The following is a 24,656-nucleotide window of genomic DNA, read 5'->3' as shown; positions in this document are numbered from 1 at the left end:
ATGCTGATGGCTCGGTCTTCACTTCTCAAATGAGCGAGGTTCTCGTGCGTGCGTGTGTGAGTGTGTGATGAATTGTGGGGCTAGCAGCACAGACGATTGGACGACCCGTATATAGGCTAAGAGGACAGCTCGGAGGGAGGTGGGGGGGCTGAAGCCGCGGGGATGGAGATGGGGGTGGGGTGGAGTTTGGGTGTGGGAGGGGGGCAAGAAGGGGGGGATGGGCAGAGAGGGGATGGAGAGATGCAAAAACACTCTCACACACTCAAATCAATGGTGGCTCCAGCTAGCCAGTGAGGCTAACATAAACATATGTGCACATATGACTTGTGGTTGTATGGGACTTCACTGAGCTAGATACAGTATGTGCATGTTTTTGACCGTATGTGTCTACAGTGTGTATGTAAACAGCCTCTCTAGTGCTGGTGAGATGAGGTTATATATTACATCCACAGATGCAACCACACTGTGTCACCTGAACAAAAGAGAAGCTTTCACGGTGAGAATGACTGTGCTGTTCCTAAACAGCAGAAGGAGGGGAATCAAGAAAGGGAAAAGAAAGATTAAGAAGGGAATTTCAAACTCTTTTAGATGTTTTTATTCTTATCAGACAAAAAGGAGTTATGTCAGTCAGATAAACTCTGTGTCCACTGTTTGACATCCACCGCGTAAGGGATGTTGTTTTTGTCAAGGCGAGGTAAACACATTCAGACATGTCTTTCCAATGACAGATCCTTCCTGTTATACCAGTTCTCAATTTAATTACACCATCACAAAGCCAAGTTTGTTTTCCCACACATTCACCCAACAGCTGACATGACGGCTAGAGAAGGATATAGTGTCTGTATCCAAACAGTTAATCTTAGATTTGGGAATAGCTGATTAACCCATGGACTGACCGGACTCTGTAAACGTGAGGAGGAATTATCAGTAAGGCAACTTTATTGGTCTCTTGCCAACTCTTGTTAGGTTACTGGTGCATACTGACATGGAATTCTCTTCCGTCATTTGTTGTTAAGCGTAGCGTACAACACAAGATTTACAGTTTGCTTAAAGGTGCCCTGTGAAGTTTCCTTGAAAACAAACAAAAGTTGTGTTTACTTTCAGTGTTAGTCATCAGAGTGCATAAAGTATTTTTTTTACATTTTGAAACCTGCATTGTTTACATCCATGTTTACTTTCAACCTGTTTTCTTCTTCCCTTCCTTTTGTTGCCACATTTCTGCATTTCTTTGCCTGTTACTGCCACCTGTAGATCAGTGAAATAATGTAAAACCATTGGCTGGAATGTATATTGCGCCACTCAAAACTGCTCCATAGCACTACTAGTGGTCAGAAACTCTGCACGGTACCTTTAAGTTAAGGCACATACAGTATATAACTATGTTCCAGCTGGTTTGGTGTCTGACTTAAATGGTAATGTCTGATGATTTTGAAGTTTACTCGGTGTATTCTGAAATAAATAGATTTTTTTTCTCCTACTTTTGCTGTCATTCCCTCATAAAAGTTTTTACCATATTTCCTCAAATAAAAGACGATAGTCAGTGAAATGCCAGGTCTCTGATAATGGCAGGGGACTGGCCCCAAAAACAGGGGAACAGGGAAAAAACAAGGGTGGATAAACTCCTGCTACCTGTTATATAATGTGCATGCCAGTTAAGCATAAATAGTAGTTACCTGGATGTAACTCCAGTTCTATGAGTACATGTGTAGCCATCTAGCCAACCGTCACAGAGAGGGGAGGGGGAAGGAGGAGACGTCATATTGTTTAAATACAAGGAGAACAGCACATATTTTAATAACAATGATGGCAGCGACACTACATGAGCGTGGGTAACCAGAGTAACTTGGCTAAGCTGGCAAGCATACATCTGAGAGCATGCTAGCTGCATGCTACAGCTAAGTGGTGCACTGCGAAAACATTCTGGGTGGAACTCAAGCACTAGAATTATTGTTCCACACGTCGGAGTAAGTGGATTAACAGTAATGCATTAACAAACGGCAAACAACAACAACAAATGGAAGCAGATCAGAAAACAAGGAGGCTTTGTACTAAAATATGAGCGAATATACTTATCAAACAGAGGGAATTGGAAATAAAGGCCTCTCTCTAATATAAGCCTGCTTCCAATAAAGGCCTGGTACCCTCTGCAGTTGAAGTAAATAAAGGCCCTGACCTCTGTTTGAGGACAAACGGTATATTTTTTCAAATCGTGCATATACCATTAGGGAGAGGCCACAGCACAATACCCATATCAGTGTGATTACATTTGGAATAGGAGCTCCCAGCATGCTGCAGGTAGATCAGAGGGGGTGTGTGAGGAAAACAATAGGAGCTGAATGGATGCTGGTGGGGATTTTTTTTTTGTTGCTAACACCATTAGCTGGAGTCAAAGGAATGTTGTCAAACAGAGAGTGACTGATGGGTGGACCCCCAGATTCATAACCCCCAGCTGCCCCACCCACCCACACACACAAACACACACAGACACACACACACACACACACTTGCAATCAAGAGTGTGTGGTACTCAATCACTGGCACAGTTGCACAAACATGCAGGATGGATGCATAGAAGTAGTTTGAGCAAATTATGCCTCTGCACCAAGACGCACAGTATAGGATGTATTTCTAAATGTGGATGCTTATTTGTGCCTCTCTGTGTCTGAGTCTGTTTTGACATATGGGAAATAGTTCATTTCCAGACATGGCAGCTCATACTGTGCATGCCAGCCTGCTATGGGAGTGTGCAGATAATGATGCGTTTCAGTCTGACAATAGCACAATTAACTGCACATGATTTGATTATTATTATATATTACATCATTTTACCAATCAAGAAACATTATCATTAGTTTTAATTGTGATCAGCAATTTTGATCGAATTATACGTGTCAATTCATTAGATACACCTTGCTAACATAAACTAATACAAGAGCCCTGCAACAAATGCTACCGTCATGAGCGCTGTGATGTAGAACTTTTGTTGAAACTGCTTTAAAAAGGTGTTGATTACTCTTTATCGTGTTGTTGTTGTATTGCGTTACTGAGAGGTCAGTTGGTTAGACCTGTGTTTGGATCCTGACAACCTAATATGTACCCTGGTATTGAGAACATTATGTAAGAGTATGTCACTGCCAAGAGTGGCAAGAGCTGTGTCCTGAATCTGAACTATATACTGATATTATACAAATCTTCAGAATATAACGTTTTGGCAGTTAGTAAAGAGTAATGAACCAACTTTTGGACCACTAGTATATGAAATAAAACATGTGCTGCTTCAAAGATGAAGTAAAATTTTGTCCAAACACTTTTTTTTCCCCCCAAGATGTTTCTAGAGTTTTCACCGCTGCCCACAATTAGTTTAATTCTTTTTCCAGCTGTTTGTCACTCTTCTATTTCATATGCACCTTGCATTGTGAAATAATCAACTGAATTCAATTTGCAATTACTAACATCTTTGAGTTTACTTCATTTTGTCACTTCTCCAATTCTCCACATACTCAAAACCCACTTAAAATGTGTATAGTAGGGGGTTTGGGACACATTAAAGGGGTATCTGACACAGAATGGCACAAAACACAACCTTTGACCCCTCTCCCTTTTACATTGTATCACTGCTGTTCCCAACCCCCTCCTCTGGCCGTAGAGCATAACAAATGAACCCTACGGGATGAAACCTAACTCGTGCATGCAGATGTGTGCCAGTTGGCTAGTTTTGACTCAGCATGAGCAAGTATTTTTGTTGTTTGCCCCGTATTTCAGCTTGAATCTGTGTTTCTTTCACTTATCTACTATGGTTGTAACACCTGTGACTATCGGTGATGGAGAAGTCATTCTTTTGTGTCTGACATGTAGATTTATACAGCTTCAGCCTCACTTTAGTCCATGCTTCTCTGCCCAGCTCTTGTCCCAGCTCTTTTTTTTTTTTTCAAAGTGCCTTTAGGGTTCTTCCCCTGACTCCTGTCTTCTTCACATGTTGGTCAAGGATGAGTTGTTAAACACCCAGAGCATGTGTATGAGTTTGTGTGTGTAAGGGCATCAGTGCCTGGGGAAGAGAAAAGCAACAGAGGTGTGTGTGCGTGTGGAGGGTTGGGATGGAGGGGGGGGGGACGGAGGGGGGGGGGGGGGGGGGGGGGACTGATGGGGATCTGTGAGAACAAGAAAGAATAGGGGTGAACAGCCAAAAGAAGGGGAGGGAGACAGAGAGAAAGAGAGCGAGCAAGAGGGGGAGGTGGGCGGGTGCATGTGGGTGCCTGCGAGACGGGAGACAGCGGGGCTCAGTCAGCGAGAGAGAGAGAGAGACAGAAGCCCAGCATTGGTGTGTGTGTGGGTATGAGACAGAGCGCATTATAAGCCAATGTGTGGACGCTGCTTAGCTTAGCTCCCATTAGCTTAGCATCACAAAGCCAAAGCTGGACAGAGGACAGACACACGGGAGGAGGAAGGGGAGGGTGAGAAGGAGAAGGAACTGTGAATCTGCACTGGTTTTTCTTCCACTCATCCACACCTGATTGGATTTTCTTTTCCCTCTGTCTCCTGTCGACGTGGTGTTGTTCTGTGGACTGTAAGGGAAGGAGAAGGAGAAGAAGCCCCCTCACGGGCTCCCTGACTGAGGTATTTTGTTTTGCGTTTCATTTTGGAGAAGGGTTGCTGTGATTTAATGGTTGGGGGTTGGGATGGAGAGATGGAGAGGCAAGGCAGGCAGGCAAGGCAAGGCAGGCGGGCAGGCAGGCAGGCAGGCGGTGAGGATGGCTGTGCATCAGGCGGAAGGCATCAGGAGCGAGCGAGGGAGACGGAGGCACATCGCTGGCAGTAATGGAGGCTGATGTGTTGTGGTCAAACGGAAGCTGTGCGTGTCTGTGTGTGTCTGCCTCAGGTATGCGTGTGTCTTTGTGTGTTTGTCTGTGCCCCGGTTTGATGCCTGCGTGTGTGCAAAGTGTCACTTCCCCTGTGTGTGTGTGTGTATGTGTGTGTGTGTGTGTGTATGTACAGTATGTGTGTTTCTGGTGGAAACACTCCAGCTCTGCGATGGCTGTGTTAAAGCTGATCTGTTGACATGCTTGATCATATTGGAAGCCATTACCTTCAGCAGCAAACTGCTGTCTGTCTGTCTGTTTGTCTGTCTGGAGCTTCCAGGATGCTAAGGTTAGCTTATACCTGTCCTTCATCCTCCCTCTTTCTTTTCCTCCCTTCTCTCTCTCCTTGTCCCTCTCTCAATCCATCTCGTGTCTGGATGACCCCCCCCCCTTCCAACCACCCCAACCACCACCACCACCACCCACCCCCCCTTCTCATCTCTATCCCTCCATCCCCACTCCCTCCCTCCCCGCCCCTCTAAATGGATCGTTTTAAAGCCTTTCTTTTCCATTTCCATGTTGCTGTAGGTAGTAGCCTGCCCATGGTGCTTTTTTTCTGGGTGGAATAAAAAGACAAAGGCCGGCTGTGTGTGTGTGTGCGGGGGGCATTTTCAGGAAGGTTTCTGGCTGATTTAGCTTCACACTGCACTACTGGCCCTTCAGGTTTTTTTTTTTTTTTTTTTTTTTTATTATTGTAATATCTCCCTCTTCCCTTCCCCTGGTCTTCAGACTCCCCCCCCCCCCCCCCCCACAATCCCTCTGTATGGGAATCATTTAGAGCTGAAAGCATTGCTTATGAAGGGAAAAATGGAGCACGTCACAGGTCCAGAGAAAGGCCTGTTTTGATCTCATTGTGGCGTGGTGTGTGTGTGTGTGTGTGTGTGTGTGTGTGTGTGTGTGTGTGTGCGCGCGGCGTCTGCTCATTGCGAGCCTCTTTCAGCCAGCCTGAGCAGTGAAAACACCCTCCCCCGACTCAAAACACTCCATCCCGAATGAGAGACATCTATACCTATCATTGAAAAAAACTGCCCACTTTATGATTTAATTCCCTGCCACCACCATGAGGGAAGGACTCTTGAGATTTTTTGGGGTTTGAAGAATCAGGTGGGAGGGTTGAGGTAGCTGTAAGGCCCCCCCCCCCCCCCCCCCCCCCCCCCCCCCCTCCCTCCCTACAAAACCAAAAATCAAAACAAAACAAAAAAAAAATGTATCCAGAAATTTGAGGACTGGAAAATGCTGGAATTTGCGGCCTGCGCTTTTTGTTGGATTAACCCTTTATTGGGACAGATGGCTCCATCCCCCTGCCGAGCTGACAAACCCCAGTCAGCTCGTCACCCCTCCTGCAATTTTGTGTTTGTGTGTCTGTGTACGTGCGTGCATGTGTCTCACCAAAAAAAAAAAAAAGAAAAAAAAAAAAAGAAAAAGAAGCACTGGCAGGCTAGCTGTGGCCAAGATGGTGGATGGATCTGTTTTGGTTTTGGAATATGACGGCAGTCTGCTAGCCCTCCCCTTGTGCTCGTGTGTGTGTGTGTGTCTGTGTCTGTGTGTGCACGTGCATGTGTGTCTTGAAAATTATCCATGGAGACATGCCTCAGTATCCTCTTGGAAAATGTGGACTAGCTGGCTAACTTGACATCAGAGCATGTTTATTGTGGAAATTTAGAGAAATGCTTCTGTAATAGCTTCTGCACAACAGTTGGGTCTATGACTGTTGGCAGATTTTTTAAAGGCAGGCCCATTACCCATGTTTCTCCTCTATGATCATCTACCAGCTACAACCACTATTCTTTATATGAGCAGTTATTTCAGCAAGGCAGATGTTAAGATAAACCCAACATAACCAGCCAAACATGGTCAGTTTGGAAAAAAAACAAACAAACAAAAAAAACATGTCTACCAGATTACAGCAGAAACATTATATACGTGCTTTAATGTCCAGCTGTGTTTACTCTTACTGCCATTAGATGAAAACCATGAATACCTTGTAGAGTAACGTTGTTTATGTATGATTTACTGAGGAAATACAGCGCATTATATTTTCTGCTCCAGTCAAGCAAAGTACAGTGGTCTGCCGTCTGCGTGAGAAATATAGTAGATGGCATACGTGCAGCGAGTTTGACTTGAGAGTGAAATGGCTGGACTCTTTGAAAGACATACGACGGGCTAATTCAATCCACTACGAGGCCTGCCATGTAACACAGTCATCACATTTCATTTCAAAGCAGCATGATTCAATGCGCCGGGCAATTTCTTTTTCAGTTAATACAGCCAAGACTAAGGGAAAGAATTTTTGCTTGCTATATGTTGAGGCAGCCACCTTTTTTTTTTTTTTTTTATTAAGGGAGCCGGAGCTGTTAGCGTGCACGTCACATTGGCCCACCGCTTCACCCCTCCGCTCCACTTTCTCACGCGAGACGACGTGCACAGACTACGGACGGTAAAGAAATGAGGGACGCTGTGCTTGTTTTATTCCACTTCACCATCATTTCTCATCTGATTTGTTAGTTATATCTAGATCTTTATCATCGATGTGGCATTTAAGGTACAGTTCATTACTACTTGATAGCACATATTCAGTATTATTCTCATTAGCCACTACTCACCCTCCCCCTTCATTGTATGTAAAATATTACAAAACTAGCAAATTCATTATCCTTCACATCTTGATTTTTTGGTGTTACTGTTCGTTTTTAGTGTGGCGGCCTAAAGAGCGAAGCAGTAGTTATTCACTTCTGGATTACATGACATCACCAACATCAGAGCGGCAAAATGGAGTTTGGGCTTTTGGCAAAACTCAGTCGGCAGCTTGAGAAAAACCACAGTTGTCCTCCAGTCAAACCCGAAAGCAGGAACAGTTTCGCCCGGCCACACAGGCAGTCATCACAACTGCCAAATGTAGTGGAGACAGAGAAAACACCAAAATGAGCAGATCAGAGGCTGGGTGGAGGAGATTGTGGCATTTACTTTTCTTAATATCCATTACATGAAAGGAAGAGTATGAATAGTAGCTTGAAGCTTTGAAAGAGAGGAGTTGCGAGTGTTACGGATAGGAAGAACAGAAACAAATGACTACCAAGTAAAAAGGAACAAACAGAAAATTGATGGAAGCGAAGGACCGAAGAGTGCGTTGTAGTGAAGGAGTGATAGAGGCTGGTAGGAGCGAAAGAGGGGAGGGCAGCCGAGGGAGTGAGTAAGACAAGTCTCCTGTGCTATCCACTGGGTCACACTCATGAAAATTTTAATCAAGCTGTGCAGATAACAGCTTCATCTCTAACTCTAGCACATACATTTAACTCCGCACATAACATTTGTCAATGATGCTCGCGTCTTATCTGTTATAGAAAAACAAAAATTTCCCCCAAACACTGTCAGACTTTGCGAGAGCTGCCATTGTTTCCGCGCCATAAACTACTTAAAATGCACTCTTTCAAATAACTCCTGTCCTGAATGACCTGAATGCCAGCACACAAGCTGAATAAGAATAGCGGGACCTATTAATAGAACAATTATGATAATGAATCATTGCCAAACACATTTATGATGGCCTACTTTTCACTCATGGCACTGATCAGTTCACCATGATGAATATCATTTTTTCTTGTTTGGTTTATGAGATATTTTCATTCCTGCATTTTGAATTACCCAAGGAATGAACCCGCAAAGCTCTGAATTATAAGTGTTTTCCACCTTACTATGCATGCCTTTCTCTGAACCCTCTGACTTTTGAAGACTTGTATCTTAAGAAATTCTATCTAGGTCATACTGGAGTCTGTGTATATGTTGGTGTAGTGTGGGCATACTCTACAGGCCTGCTTCAAACGCAATGATGGAAAAAGACTGTCTTGATTATTTGGTGTCCGTCCAAGTTTGTCTTTTTAGTCTCAGTGGGTTTAAAAGGATATGAATCCACGCCAAAACTGCACAACTATATTAGTCTTCTTACATGTTTTTTTTTTTAAAACAGAGCTTTCAGGAACATCCTAAATGTCACAATGTTTGGTTAGATGTGTTTTCTTTGGAGCCTGACTAACTTGTTTGGTCAGGTCACATGCCTTCCTGTTGTTAAGCAATTCCATGTTGAAAGTGGTTCAGTACCTGGAGGAATGAATGTAGTGTAGTTTGCCATGACAATTACATTCCAAAAAAGTCATTTTAAATAGCTCCAAGGATTTTGAAACAATTTTGAACCATAGACATTATGCCGGATATGCTGCTAAAACCTTCTAATTTAGTGCACAGAAATGGCTGTGGTGCACGCAGTGTTGCTAAATATAATCATACAGGATGACATCCAGGGTGTGTGTGTGTGTGCATTAACCCAATTGGTTGTGTTTTCTAACTGTTGTTATGTCATCAGGGGTTACATACCGACACATGTGAGGTCAGTATGATTGCATTATTGCTGCATTATCATCACAGTAGATGAACATTAATTATTATCAGTCTCAGGAAAGAAGGTTTTTTTTAAAAAATAAATCTTAAGTTAGTTCCAGTATTTCATGGTTGGTAATTACGCTCACCTTAGTAGCCACGTTTTCAGTTATTTCAGCTTCTCATTTTCAGTAAAAATCATAAAACTGATGATGAGGGCCTCATCCAAGCTGCATAGGCACATCATCACATCTGTCTGTCTGGCTTTTTTGTTTCTTGTGGATATTGACAAAAAATCAGTTTGGGGTGGAGCAATCTATCAGTGATAGTCCCCCAAAGTCTTAGAAGCCCTGGGGTCAGAGCGAGGTCCTCCTCCTAGTTTGTCCAGCAAACACTGGAAGTCTTGCAGAAGACTTGTTTTTACCACTTACTGCTGTGGTTTGCTACTGCATGTTAAGTCACAGAGGGTTTGTTTTGTCATTTGAGAGAAAGAATTCACCAAGATGACAAACAACTTGGACTGCTTTATTCAAGATGTATTTTTAATCTGAAGTTTTGATCCAAGTGGAAAGATATATAAATATGGATACTTTGCTGTAATTTTTTTTGTCTGCTACGATTTATCGTTTTGGAACTTAATTTCACTGTTTGAACAGTGACATTCAAGAATATTTGGACACATTCACCTGGATCTCTGTTTTGTTTGGTAGGACCAAGCACACAGTCATGTTTAGTCTTTTCTCTCTGAAGCTTTGTGGGTGTTTTGGAGTTCGAAAAAAGAGAAGGAAACCTGGCACTAATTTGAAAGAGGTATACCAGTCTGGTTCACTTGCGTCTTTTAAAACCAAGAAAACAGTGAGATTTAAGAAAAAGGAAGAAAGACTGACAGAAGATGCCGAAGCACACCATCAAACCGGAGATGAAGACCCCCCGTCAGCTCCCAGCCAGAAACACGACGTCGTCCAAGGAGTCAAGCCCAACGTTGTCCTTGTGGAGGGAATTAAATGTAGGTCACAGCTAAAATGCAAGGCCTGGCCCGGGGGATATGTGAGCCCAGGGTGCTCTATTGCTCTGGGGAAATGCAAGCGTAGGAAATAAACAGATTTTTCACACATGGTTATTTTTAGAAGCTGGGTGGTGGCTGTATGCATGCCTGTGCTGTCTTCTTTTGCGTTTTCATGTGTTGTTTTTTGGCTAATTTTAATGCCACGTGTTTTTATCTGTTGTTTAAACTCAGTTGCTGCCAAACTGAACTACTTTCTTCTTCCCTGTCCTCCTACAAAGCCTAGTGCAGATCATAATTTCCCTCTCTGTCTTCCATTGTGTTGGGGGAAGCTGTTTTCAGTGATGCATAATAGAATGATGTAGTCTTTTTCTGTCTCATAATGTCATTTTACTCAAATCTCATCTTAGTGTCATCCTCTGCCTTCACAAATGTCAGCAACCTTAGTGTGAGTCTATCATGCCATGAGAAGGGCAGACGCTCCCTTAAAATAGTCTGCCATCAATTAAATATAGATGAGGTGCTTGGATTTGTCTGCCAGTGAGTGTTAGTTGTGCTTGAAGAGGGAAGAGGTGAAGATCTTCCATAAATTTAGTACATTAAAGAGACCTATTTTGTTTTACAGTATTTAAATCATAAGGTCTTTTTCGGGTTGTGTGTGTGAGGGGTTTGTTCAGTGCAAGACATCCAAACATTTTTATCTTAAGATTTATTCCCACAAAGGCAGAGTAAGAAGCTCACTACTCAACGGTAGCTGGAGAGGTGACCCGTGAATGCCCATGATACTGCCAACGAGTAAATGTCTGTGCCTTGTGTAAAGTCTTAGGCGGAGGCTTTCCAGGAGAGCTAGTTATAGATGTTATGGATTTTTTTTATCGATGAGTTATTATTAGTCATCCTGTTAAGTAACTGACTGGAATAGCTAGCTATGTGCTATTGATGTTTGCTTATTTAGTATCACACCACAAATTGCCCTTGAAGCAAGATATGAACCTTTAGCACCGCAGTTCAGTCGATTCAGCTGAGATGATCAGAAGATGACAGAAAGGATCCAGTTTGATATTGATCCTCTGTAAGCTGAGTGACAGTGTAGGCAAACTGGGAAGGCCAAGGTCACAATAAGGGTTGCGACCAGTTGCTGTCATGTATTGATTGTGGTTTGAAAGACATCATGGTGTAACCAGATGCTCTCTATAGTTGATAAGTCCAATACAGAGACAGTGTGGAGGGGATAACATTTTGAATGACAAGGTCATAGTTACACCAAAGTGGTCTCGATTAGTTTTTAAAACTGTAAAAGCTGTTGCAAACCAACTGTATTTTATAAAAGTTTAAAACTTTATATTTGAATCAGTAGAGCAGTAGACAGTCATGATTTGGAAATGTCAGGTAGTCTACAGCATTATTATCTTTCTACTAAAAACATTACATGTGCAATTGTGTTTAAAATTGCATTAATCAATTTTTGACCACTAGGGGCTGGAAAAACTCCAAAGCCAACATGAAGAAGCAGAGTTGCCTTGAAATACAAATGAATCATCAAGTACTTGTGGCTAACATGTTAGTGAACAGTTACTTTTACATCCAGCAGACACAGAACAACTTTCGCGTCCCATTGGAGTTTTCTTTCTACTAACTGATACTTTAAATGTAAGACTTATATTCACTTAACTTAAAGCTTTGGTTTGGTTCAGCTTGCAGCATGTTTGACTATCTTCATTATTCGACTGTTTTACTTTAGCTTTCTGCTGTTTTGTACTGGACAAGCACCTGTACACAACGTCACTCACAATCAGTGGTTGCTATAGTAGTTAATGGCATTCAAATGTCTTGTATGCTGTATCTGTCAACATTAAGATACTGATTCTGATATTGGATATTGGTCTGATACTGACTCAAATAGCTGCATTGGGTATCGGTGACAATGGGCCAATCTGGATACAATTATTTTAATAAATAACAATTCAGTAAATGTATGTCTATGTATTTATTTCTTACATTTTGTTTTACGAAGTTAGGAGAGCAATGTCAAGCCTGATTTTGCCTTACACATAAAAGAATGATCCCAGTCTCTTCCACACAGTGAGGCATACAGCTCATTTATTAATCACTGGTATTGGATAGGGACTCGGTATCAGCCGATACCCAAACCCCAGATATCCGTATTGGTATTGGGACTGAAAAAGTCAGATCGGTGCATCCCTATTTTAGATATTACCTGATCAAACAAATTAATCTTGCGTTCATAAAAACAGCAAAAAAAACTTTCTAGCTATCCTAGCTATCATAGAAATGTGTAATATTGAGTTATGCAGTAGTGCAAAAAATGGGTTAGCAGTAGTTTTCTTTGCTAAACTCAGGGAATTTTCCCCTCATTTCTCATCTTTAATATCTATTAAATTGTTTGTGTGTTTGTAAAGGCCCATGCATAATGTTGCCATTTTACCACTGGCTGAAAACAGATTTTCATCTGCAGTCACGAATACTAAGACATACACAACAGTGAAATGTAAAATCATTTACATTTGTGATGAAGATTTCTTTCTTTCACTCACTAGCAAAGCAGCCACATCATGGCACCTGTTTTTATTTTCCCTTTCTCTCTTGTTCATTGGCTTCAAACTTTTACAAATGGAACAGAAATTATATTAACAAAAACAAAAATCAGATGTTTCTTTGTTTAAGACTGTTTAATCCTTCAGGTTCTGTTTTTGCTGATTGTTCTCACTGTCTCCATCTACTCAAGCAAAATCTTAAGTTTTTCAACCCCAGTGATACTGGATGGAAGAGATAAGATCAGCATTATGAAAAATTAGCATGCATCAGTGCGGAACCAGAGAACAACTATGCAAATTATCTATGCCTGCTTTTAAAGCGGCATTGGCATTGCAAAAAATAATTAAAGTATAAGCTTATTATCATCATATTTATTAAATTTACACTGTACTAGATGAAACACATTTTTCTTGCAGGTCATGGTACACAGGGAGGTATTTATAAAAAGACAAGAAATTTACAATTGGCAGATGTCCACCCAAGTAAAACAACAAGGGTAAAAACTGTGCACAAACATTAAATCATTGCTATAAATACTTGTCATGCATGCATTAACACTACATCATTGCAACTTCTTAGTCCTTTCAGTGCTCCCCCTGTAGCACAGGAGTTGGGAGTAGGAATGTGGAGGTAGAGGGGTCAGTGGAAGAACCAGTATCTCTGTCTGGCTGTTCTGGCTGGGGGGCTATGAAACCTCCTACCGGATGGTAGAGGAAAGGATAGATGGTGGGAGGGATGAGAGGGGTCCTTGATAATGCCTGAACAGAGGGCAGAGAGGTCTTATGATTTCTGTTCTGTCCTCACTGGACGTTGGAGTGAGTTGAGGTCTGAGGCATTGCAGTCCTTGTTATATGATGATATAATGATATTGAGGGCCTGTAGAATGTGGACAGGATTTTGGTCGAGAGTCTTGCCTGTTTCAGTTGCTGCAAAAAGTCGAGCTACCAAGTTGTCTTAGCCAGGGACGAAGGTTTATGGGTCTAGGTAAGATCTTCAACTGAGAAACTTGATATTTCTGACTCAGTAGTGCTGATATCCAGTGTGATGTTGTCACAACAGGCCTTGTTGAAGTCCATTGTCATCCAGTGAAACAAGCTATTGTCTTAGCTGGTGGACAGCTACCGCTACAACCACTGCTGATTGGCCAGTGACAATATGAATAGCAGTTGGCTAGTCACACTTCCCTTGCTCAGTTTGATGGTATTGAAGATGATGTTTCTGACACTTTCCTGACTGTGGACTTCCCATTAAAAGTCCAAAATCCAGTTCATAATGTAAGCATTGAGGCCTGGCTGGAAAAGTTTCCAGATCACCTTCTGTGGAATGACAGTATTAAAAGCAAAACTTGTGACGTAGTAGTCTCTTTGTTTAAGTGTGTCAAAATAGTGTATAAAGCCTCTTTCACACATATTTCCCAGTAAATTACTTTCAGGCACCGCTAGTGATTTTCACTATTCACACATGCAGCTACATTCAGGAACATTTCCATCTCGCGCCTTTTCACGCATGCCATGGCAATGCAAGAATAGATCGGGTAAGGGACAGTCCAGCAGATGGCGGTAATGCATCACATACAGATGCAAACCACCATAAAACTCAACAGAAGAAGAGTGCAAAACTCATGAAACTCAGATCAATCTTTCAAACTAGACAGTCGCGATCAAATATGATCAAGATTCTGTTACTGCATTGCCTATTTCTCGCCTCAAATGTTTTCAGAAACATATTTTAGTGTACTGTTTAGCCATAACATGAGTTTGTGACGTGGTCGCCATGTTGAAAACAGACAAGCTAAAACCAAGCACCGCCCAACTCTCAGCACGTCACCCACGCATCAAGTCTCGTGATTGGTTCACTCACTCCATGTGAAAGCGTTTTTCGTCACACAGACTTAACCCTTAACGTGCTTGTTCCTGCAATGTTACTGCTCTCATTTATAACACAGCCGTACTTGCATTTTCCCTGAAATGTTACTAGGTCTTGAGGTGGGAAATTGGCAGTACAGATTTCTCAAAATATCCATCCCTGCTCCCATTCACACATGACCCTATGCAGGAAATGTTCTTGAACAGGGATAGACTGTATGTGTGAAAGGGGCATAACACAAAGGATATAGCATTGTTGGTGTAAGTGGTCTAAAGAGGTGGAGAGACTGGACCATGACTCATCATTCAGAGCATTTCATTATGACTACTGTGAGAGGCACAAGGTAGCAATCATTGAAACTCTCCTTTTGGTTTTTTTGGCACTGGAATGATGGGAGCAGCTTTGACACATTTGGGAACAATCACTTGGTGAAAACCAGGCATTAAAAATGTCTGTCAAGACATTCTGGAGTTGCTGTGCTATCCAGTCCTGCAGCTTTACCGTTGTATAAAGTATCCTTCCCTTTAGCAGTAGACCAACCGGTGTATTCATTGAATGGCAGTTTGGCAAAAAAAATGAATGCAGTGCAGCATAAAAAGTTTGTACTGGCTCTACCTTTTTAGGAAGCAATGCAACACTACACAGCAATGCAGTGTGTTGATCATTCAGAACTGTGCTTGCATACAGCATATTTACTTAACTGGGTATAAAACCCTAAAGCGTGCACTTGTAGCATTGTGCTAATTTTGCCTCACAAGTCTGAAAAAATTAATGCTGCCATGATAACTTTTGTCGGGCAGTCTGGCCTGAAAGGAGTATAAACCAATGAGGCTTCCCATAATGTTTAATAAGCCTTCAAACTGAACTTCCTGGTTCATATTTAATCTTTTATTTTTACCTTGTGTTGTTTTGCTGTAGTGCTATGGTCAATCTGAAAGTCTGGTAAGAGACTTAGCTCACGCTGGTCAAGTGTCTATCTTGTTCTCTATGCTCATATCTAAATGTCAGACCAAACAACAGGGACCATTTAGAGATCAGAATAAACACCATAATGGCTATTTTATGATGAGTTTAATTCTGATAGCACACAACCATGAAGAACATCAGGATGGCAACACTGAGATGATAGCGGGAGAAGTTGATATTGTAGTAGCAGTAACATGGTACACCTTTGTGGTACTTTGTGGTGTGGCTGTAATATAGTTATTGTTGCAGTCTTAACTACAACAAGGTTATTTAGGGCTGAATAACTACGCTGCAGAGGTGCCAAACTCTTTGATGCTCTCCTCATTGTAGAGATCTAATCTGGTCACCATAGGTGGTTCACAGCACAGACAAGACAGTGCTCCCACTGTGGCTGTTATGGTAATGAAACTGTGTGTCTATGTGTGTGTGTTGCAGGGTAGATGGGTGCATAAAGCTCCATTAAGTGATTACCCTCCACCCACAGCTCCCATTTAGCCCCAGACCATGCCATTTGGTGGCCATGTACCACCTCCCTATTGTCACTGAGCATGTGTGTGTGCATGTGTGTGTGCTGGTTGGCAGGGGGTGGAACATCTGCTGATTGTAACAAGTGGTGTTTCCTTCTCCCCCTTTTTCGTACCATTAGAAGCCAAAGCAAGTGCGCATGCATGTTTGGCATGTGCATATACACAAATCATAACACCCCTTTGTGACGGTTGGAATCTGAGTCAACCCTCTGCTGGATTGCCCGAGGGAAAAGGTGGCTCAGCATTCTGCCCTGTCTCATCTGTGTGAAGGGACCAACAGAGATGAAAGAGAGAGAGGGACAGGGCTCACCAAAGGTTATGTAGATTTCCATATGTTCAAACATGAAACTACAAAAATCTTACTGCACACAAAGCAGAAATTTAGCACGCCATACATGTTTTTTTTACACAGTGTTACATTATGCAGTCAACTTTTCAGACCTACCTGGTAAGAATACAGATTTTTTATACAGCACTAGTGTTCAAGTCTCTTGCCCTTTTCACAAGCAGATCATTTTCTGGTGTTTTGAGGCTTCAAACCAACAGCACTCTGCTCTCTAGCCAGTGTTTTAAATTTTAAGCTGCTTCTCCACCGCAGTTTCAAAACTTGAGTGTTCAAATATGCCAAATTAGTATGCTGCATACATGACAGTTCCACAGAATGTTTTCTTCTGTTCAGCAGCAGATTTATACACTCTGGCTCCCAACTGTCTGTTGCCCCACTGTAGAGAATCAGATAATGCTAGACTAATTGGCTTGCTAGTTAGCCTTTGCAATTGCACCAGTAGAAAACATCAGCTTTGAGTATTTTAATAACATGGTTTGAAGTGAGATACTGGAAGAACACTGTCATTATGACAATTTTGGTTATATCCTCAGGAATCTGAGTTGAATAGTTCACTAGGGTTGACTATCATTCAAAATTTTGGTGCTTGGCGGTTTCCAGTACTCAATGCTGCAGACCCAGTTCTGAAAAGTACTCAGGTTTCCCAGCTGTATAAGAAACCCATGTAACCAGTAGAGCTGCAATGATTAGTCGATTACTTGATTAGTCAATAAACAGAAAATTAACCAGCAATAATTTTGTTAAGATATTCATTGTTTAGGTCATTTTTCAACAAAAAATGCCAAATATTTGATGGTTTCATGTTCTCAAATTTAGGAATTTACATGATAGTAAATTAAGTATCTTTGATGTTTGGACTGTTGGTTGGACAAAATAAGACATTTAATGACCTCACTTTTGACTGTAGGAAATTGTGATGAACATTTTTCACTGTTTTCTGAGGTTTAATAGACCAAAACAATTAATCAATCAATTGAAAAAATTATTGTAAGATGAATCAATAATGGAAATAATCGTTAGTTGTAGCCCTAGTAGCCAGGTTCATGTATGTATGTCGTGTGGGGATCGTTCTCCATGTCATCAGTCCATGCAAGCATGGTCACTCTAAGTGTCAGTGTTTTTCTCTTCTTCACTTCTCTCTACTTCTGTTTTCTCACCATTCTTTCCAGCCCTCTCATTTTTCTCGTGCATGCATCATTTATGCTTTCTCATGTGGATCAGGCCTCTGAGTCATGCCCCAAAATACTTCATATTTCTGTGCTCGGAATTGAAAAGGGGGTTGTGAAGCCATAGGAGACCGTGTAGAGGACTACGTCATCGGTGGAGGACAAACTTCCCCACGTAGCTTCCTCGAGTCTCTCTCTGTCCTTCCTTGGTTGTCCCTAGCAACAGCAGAAACCCCGTGGCATGATGCATGAAGACACAGAAATTACTTGCATTTTTCTTTCCTTCATTTGTTAGAACAACATATATACCCGGATCATTTATTGTTGTTTGTTACACAGTTACAGGCTACAGTACATTGACTGTTTTTGTGGGCATGCGTGCATGTGTTTTGATGCAGCAGTAGTGGCTCTGAGTTCCCTGTTCAACAGTATGACTGCCAATATCTCAACACTTGTTTCCTTGATCATCTTCTTGAAATGCTAATGATGAATTTTTTACAACGCCCACCCACCCATCTTAGCCAGTGAAGATGTCGAAGCTGTTAAGCCACGAGCCAGCCAGCGGTAGGCGAACACCCTCACAGCAAATCTCCAAGGCTTCATTGTATGTGCCAGTAGCTGGATTATGCTAACTCTTAGCTTTGGGAGTCTCACTCCTTCTCTGTCTCCCTCTGAATTTTAGAGGTCAACATCCGGAAGAGATGTAAGTCTCTCGCTCGGCTCATCCAATCCCAGCTCGGCAGGAATCTCTCAGTCCCAACCTGTCTGTCCTTTGCTCTCTATTTCCCAGCTTGGTCAATGGAGCTTTTGTGGGGGGGGTGTATTGAATTAATTAGGCCTATAGCGATGACAGTGTCTTAGCCCGTGGGCCTTAGCCAAGGCTCTGCTTTTCTATCCCTTTTGAAACACTGGTCACAATTCCACTTCCTTGGTTTTCTAAGAGCAGCAGTGTCTAAATGGAGTCAAAATCAATGGTCGCTTTTGTGTGGAAAGTGAACTGACAGTCGGCTGAACGCTCGGGCTCGGCTGAGGACTCTCCAAGGTTGACATTCTGTTAAAGACTTGGTGCTTGGGAATGAGTGAACTGACACAGTTTGTTTGATAGACTTCGAGGGGATTTGTTTGACTTTAAATCAATTTCCTGAGGCTGCACGAGTGTCTGGTCACTAACGGTGAGTTTGGAAGTTTGTGGGGATGGGAATGTGATCTACGGGAAGAATTTCCCTCAGATTTTCCCCTTTACTGGAGGGCAGATACACATACGGTAGTCTTTAAAAAGACATATAATGGAAGAATAGGCTGTGATTGTGACAGCTGGGTGACCGAACTGATGCATGTCAAAAATATTTTGTGTGAGATATTTAGTGTCTTCAGACATGGGCAACATGAATGTCTCTCTGCATGTGCTGCATGCTTGTGTGAGTTTAATTCATGCTTGCTGGAGTTAAGATCTGCACATGTTTGATTTATCACCAGTGTCACTGAACGTGGCTGCAGTGGGAGCCTTTCCCCCTATCCTCACACATCTATTTTTACTAGCTTATTGCTTACCAACCCACTAGAGACAGAGTGATTGCGAGATAAGACTAATAGATCAAGAGATGGGAGAGAGGGAGCGTAAGGGGAGGAAGCAAAGAAGAAGGGAAAGTCAGATGTTTGTCAGAACAGCCAAGATGAGAAAGATATTTTGCTGTGATCACGGTCGAGATGCTTAAATTTGTATCACTTCTTGAGCCACTGATGGAATAATTTTCTTTTTGTAGAAGGTTACAATAAAATGAAATAGAGAGCGAGCAGAGAAAGCAGAATGAATATTCAAAAGACAGGTAGAAAAAGAGGTAGTATGATTTTACCATCAGGTAGATCTGCAGCGTTGTCAGCGTCTCAGGATTGTCTCTGCTGTAAAACTGTTAACCATTGATGCCACTCTGGCCAACTGTCAGCAGTCATTAAAGACAAGTGCTAGAATCTCACAGGCTACATGCCAAACCACACACACACACTCACATTTCTCCCCCCACATATGGCAGGATCCCATGAAGGTGCTACTATGATAACTCACACTGTACCCCAGTGTGACGGAACATCATAGCCAACAATGGATCATCTCTCTTTTGGAGTCTGCTGTTGCTGTAGAGTGATAAACCTTTTTTCTTAACTGACATGTTTCTGCCATCACTATATTCATGACTTTTATCTACCAATAATACAGTCACTCATGTTTTTTACCTTTTTTACCTTTTTCTGACATTTTATAGGCCATGCATCGATTAATCCTTAGTTGCAGTCCTACAATAAAGAGAATTTCTTAAACACTTTACATCCCTACTAACACTGGAAATTAGGAAAATGTTAGACAAGTATATTGATGCAGTTTTCAGATTTTCAGTTTTCAGTCTTCACAATTTATCTAATAGTATTATAAGGATTCAGCTGTCTCTGAAATCCTCAGCTGTATTCCTTGTTGTTCATTTTAGTTTGCTAACTTCTACTATGTCTCTGTTTGGATGTCCAGGTACAACCCGCCCCCCACGTGAAGGTGAAGTTTCTGGCGTGGACTACAACTTCCTCTCAGTTGAGGACTTCCTGGAGTTGGAGAAGAGCGGAACCCTGTTGGAGATTGGAACGTATGAAGGTAAATTATAAAAATCATGCATTTGTTCGAGTGTATTGTAGGTAACTTCCATGGAAAAAAAACTTGCTGGGGTTTGCTAACAAGAGGGAACAGAGCCAGATACAGATACCTCATACAGAGACAGCAGTAGGAACTGTCTAAGGTGAAGCAGCTGTATAGATCCGTTCAGCCTGCCTACTCTTGGCAGGGTATGAGCTCCTCTAAAGATACGGTATGTTGAAGAAGTAGATATATAAAAGAGTAAAGAAAAAATAATCTCAAATCACCCTTTCTTGCATTTCAGAGTCCATTTTGCATTTTTGTTATCTTTGTGAATAAACCATGCTACATGGAAGATGTGACCTCGACATATTTCCAGTGTAGCTTACAAGGGAGTTTGGAGCTATAAGGTTCCAAAGTGTAAGTTTCCATTATATAGAACAACAGTAAACATCCATAGCATTTTTTCACGGGGCTGTCATAGACGCAGGTATAGTGGGGCCCTATTACTTCCACAAAGTCTCTTCATTAATTACACACAAAACAGGCTTTTACAGATTAGCTGATCTTATGTTCATATATATCATTCAATAAAACACACTGGAACTTAGTGGATCGACAGAAAATGAATCGCTATCTATTTTCATAATCGAATAATCAATTTGAGTAATATTTAAAGAAAAAACAAAAATTCTCTCATTCTAGACTCTTTAATGTGAATATTTTCTGTTTTCTTCAGTTTTCTGTGATAATAAACTGAATATCTTTGGGTTGTGGACTGCTGGTCGGGATAAAACAAGACATTTGAGGTTGCACCTTAGGCTTCAGGAAACAGTGATTGGCATTTCTCACCATTTTCTGACATTTTATAGATTGATTAATTGAGAAAAAAATCAATAATGAAAATAATTGTTAGTTGCTGCCCTAAAACACACAATCCGTCAATAGTACAAATGGACTGGACAGTTTCAGTGACTGTACTTAGCAGTTCTCAGACATGACATTCTCTGTGTGCATGTGTCAGTGTATCAATAAGTGCATATGCTTTAATTATCAGCATTGAACCTAACTTAGTTGGAATGGCAGGAAATATCTAAGTCCTCCTGTACTTCCAGCCAGCACTTAGAGCTTGCCCACCCATGGTACACTGTCAGTAAGCAGGCATGTTGCACCCCTGTCCAGGCCAATCAGCCTACTTCTGGACAGGTGCACCTGCTTGGCACAGCAGGAGGGAACCATGTACCCTCTGCGCCTCCAGCCAGTGCTCAAAACATGCCCGCCCCCGCCACAGAGAGGTTTTGGTGCCAATCCCTGTGAGTCAAAGAGCACATGCTCAACATTCAACAACCAGGCTGAAAAACTCTAATGCAGAAGAGGCAGATATACTAATGTCTCCTCAATATGACATAATGCCATGCAGCAAGAAGACATGTTGTATTTTGAGAGGGTTTTTCTCAAATGGAAACATTCATGTTTACTTGCTCTTGGTCTGTTACAGCTATCATTCTGTCCACCATAAATGTAGGTCAGATAGCCTACAGCAACATGTTTACCTCCTTTCTCTGGGGGTTGTTGAACATAACACATCACTAGTTGAAGTACAGTAGAAGAAGATGAAGAGAGGTGAAACTTGAGCATCAAAAAGCTTGTTTGAAAGTTGAAAAGGTTGCTGTCAAAATCTTGACATGAATTGTCTTTCACGTAAGCAACGTCACAAAGGTACATTCATGAAAAAATGATGTGGTGAATGCTGGAGTTTTTTTGAGGGACTGAGAAGATGTCAGCAGTCAGTCAGTGTTTGGTATGTTGATATGTTTTGTATAGGCTTAGTCACACAGACAGGCATACACACTCAGTCATTCAGTATATGATCCTTTCTTGCTGCCAAGATTGAATAATCTGTGTATGTTGGTGGCTACGTTCGTCATGTGTGGGGTGTCTAGTCTTGGTAGGTTTCAATCATCTTTCCCCATCTTACAGTAAAGTCACTGTCCACAGTAGACGCTAACTTTTCAGGACAAAATCATTTGAATACCTTTGTTATATACGATGTTAGTTACTGTTACTTGTTACTAGTGTTCAGATATAGTTTAAATCTACTCTTAATAGGACAGTTTTCATTGACCAGCTCTCAACAGCGAAGCCAAAAAAACAGTAATCATGACACAAAGGATGTGTCACACACCACTTCTGCTTCACTGATAAATCAGTCACCACTGACACACTGGAAGGACTGTAAACAACAACACCATTCAGTCAGAAAATGTTTAAAGTGTCTGCTGTGTCCACTTAGCTTGTTCAGTGTTCCATAATAATGGCTTTCCCTCTGACTACATTCCTCTATCTTAACCCAGGAGAAGCAAACAAGGCTGATGGACTTGAGACTAACAACATATTTACTCCCCTCCACTAATGACAGTATATAGAACAGCAGAAACTTTAAAAAATCCCCCCTTTATTTTAAAGACTAAAAAATTCAGTTTGTGTATTTTTAGCTGGTTTAACTTGAAGATGGGGTGAAAAAAGATGTCATCATCACAGAGAGGGTTGGGATTATAACCAAAGAGTAGTCATTGATACAACACATCAGATGAACCACTTTTTGTTTGCCAACTGTCAAAAATTACAAGGATACTGAAACCAAGGTAACATATGAATAAGTGTTTTAAAAACCATGTGATACAGACCTATTTTGTCATGCAGTGGCACAGGGAAGAGAGGGACCAACAGGTTGAGATTGGTGGATACCTCTCTGAGCCTTTCCCATCTCCTGTGGAGTGCCTCAAGACAGTATTCTGGGCTCCCTCATCTTTTTGCTTTATATGAACGGCATGAAAGCAGCCTGCTCAGTTCAGCTATCTTGGTGTCTCATAGGGATAAAGAGAAGATACAGGAGATATTAGTTGATGAGTAAAATAGAATAGAGGACCTCGCTATTTGGAAATGGGCTTCTTTTACACCTAGATCAGAGTCGATTCTGTTTGGTTAGTGTCAATAGTTTCAAAATCCTCTGCTAATTACTTGAGTTAAAATTTTACAATCCAGGGCATGCTGCTATTGCTTTGGCAGACAGTCTGAAGTTGTTAGCCTCCCGTCTGATTCAATGTTATTTTGACTGTTCTGTTAGTTCATGGTACTGGTCTCTTACAAAAGCTTTGAAACAAACAAGTAGAACAAAACAGACTGCTTAGAGTCACCCTTGTGCTTGAGTCATGTGGGTAGGTGTCAGTTCTTACAGCTTCACTGGCTTCCAGTGGAGAACAAGGGACATCATTTTCAATTATGTTTATAGGATTTTACATAGAAATGCTCCCAGCTACATTTGCAATTATTTTAAGAATGTGGGGGAAGTTATAGTCATCACACTAGAGTGGATACCCATTGTTTTGGATGGAGACACCAGGAGAGGATCGGTGGGAACAGACAGTCCTGAGGGAGATATTAGCTGATAGAGAAGTTTTAACTGACCTATGATTTTCCATTGGACTGTGAAAACTGTTTTCAAGGTGTCAGCTTCCAACACACCTGTTGATTCCCTTAAAAAAAAAACTCTATAGAATAAGTTTGATGTGCACATTGGTTTCTGTGGTTATTTTTGCAACAGTCTGGTGTTGTTTGCACAAAGTTTTTTAAAAGGGAGTGCAGAGCTGCTTTTCCTGCTGTGCGCCGACACCAAAATAGAGCCCTGCAAGTCACAGACAAGCACAAAGGTCCACGCACCTGAATATTTTCATTATTTTATTTTAGGTCTATGTACTACTATTATATCCTCTCATGCAACCAATTTTTTTGCTTAAGCTCTGCAGCTACGAAGTTCAAACCATGATTCATCTGTGAGCAAGAGTATCTATCAATCTTCAACAGGAAAACTGTGGTGTGTTTTGGTCCTTGAACACAATGATTAATTGAAAATGTTTAGACTGGTTTTGGCATTTAAAACTATTTGGAAACTGCTACTTTCCTATTTAAGTTATACTTTGCCAATTTGTGTTTCGACTGTAGTTTTGCCACCTGCAGCAGAATATAATTTTTCCATTGCCTTTATGTCTTGGATGCAAATGCAGTTCTGTCTCATTAAGATGTTGGATTTATGTCTATCTTCAGATGGTACAGTCTGTTTAGGTCTGCCTGGTCTTACTTTGGATGAAAATGACTCAGTTTGTGTTTCTGCAGGTTTTGCTCTCTCCGTTTTGAAATAGTCAGTTTAGCTTAAATGTGGCACTGGTGAACAATTTGGCTGCACAATGTTCCACTAAACGTTTTTTATGAACTGCTTGAAAAAAAGTATTACTTGTGCATTGGGAAGATTATGTTTTAATATTTTAACAAAAATATATGGTCAACCAACTGAAAATCATATTTCAATATCATGTAAGCATTTCTCA

At 41.4% G+C, this 24,656-nt stretch overlaps 1 protein-coding gene across 8 annotated transcripts in view; it reads left to right on the top strand.

Annotated features, from left to right (window-relative positions):
• Positions 1-24,656, top strand: part of magi1b (membrane associated guanylate kinase, WW and PDZ domain containing 1b) — a 141,497-nt gene that overhangs the window by 65,552 nt on the left and 51,289 nt on the right. For all 8 annotated transcript variants that reach the window (XM_044348572.1, XM_044348574.1, XM_044348571.1 and 5 more), the window contains exon 3: positions 20,173-20,292. In XM_044348572.1, the coding sequence (XP_044204507.1) occupies positions 20,173-20,292 (120 nt within the window). The remainder of the gene's footprint in view (positions 1-20,172; positions 20,293-24,656) is intronic.

This window comes from Thunnus albacares, chromosome 4 (assembly GCF_914725855.1).
Source record: "Thunnus albacares chromosome 4, fThuAlb1.1, whole genome shotgun sequence".
Classification (NCBI taxonomy): domain Eukaryota; kingdom Metazoa; phylum Chordata; class Actinopteri; order Scombriformes; family Scombridae; genus Thunnus; species Thunnus albacares.
The sequence above is the reverse complement of the archived record's forward strand: the minus strand, read 5'-3'. Positions and strand labels throughout refer to the sequence as shown.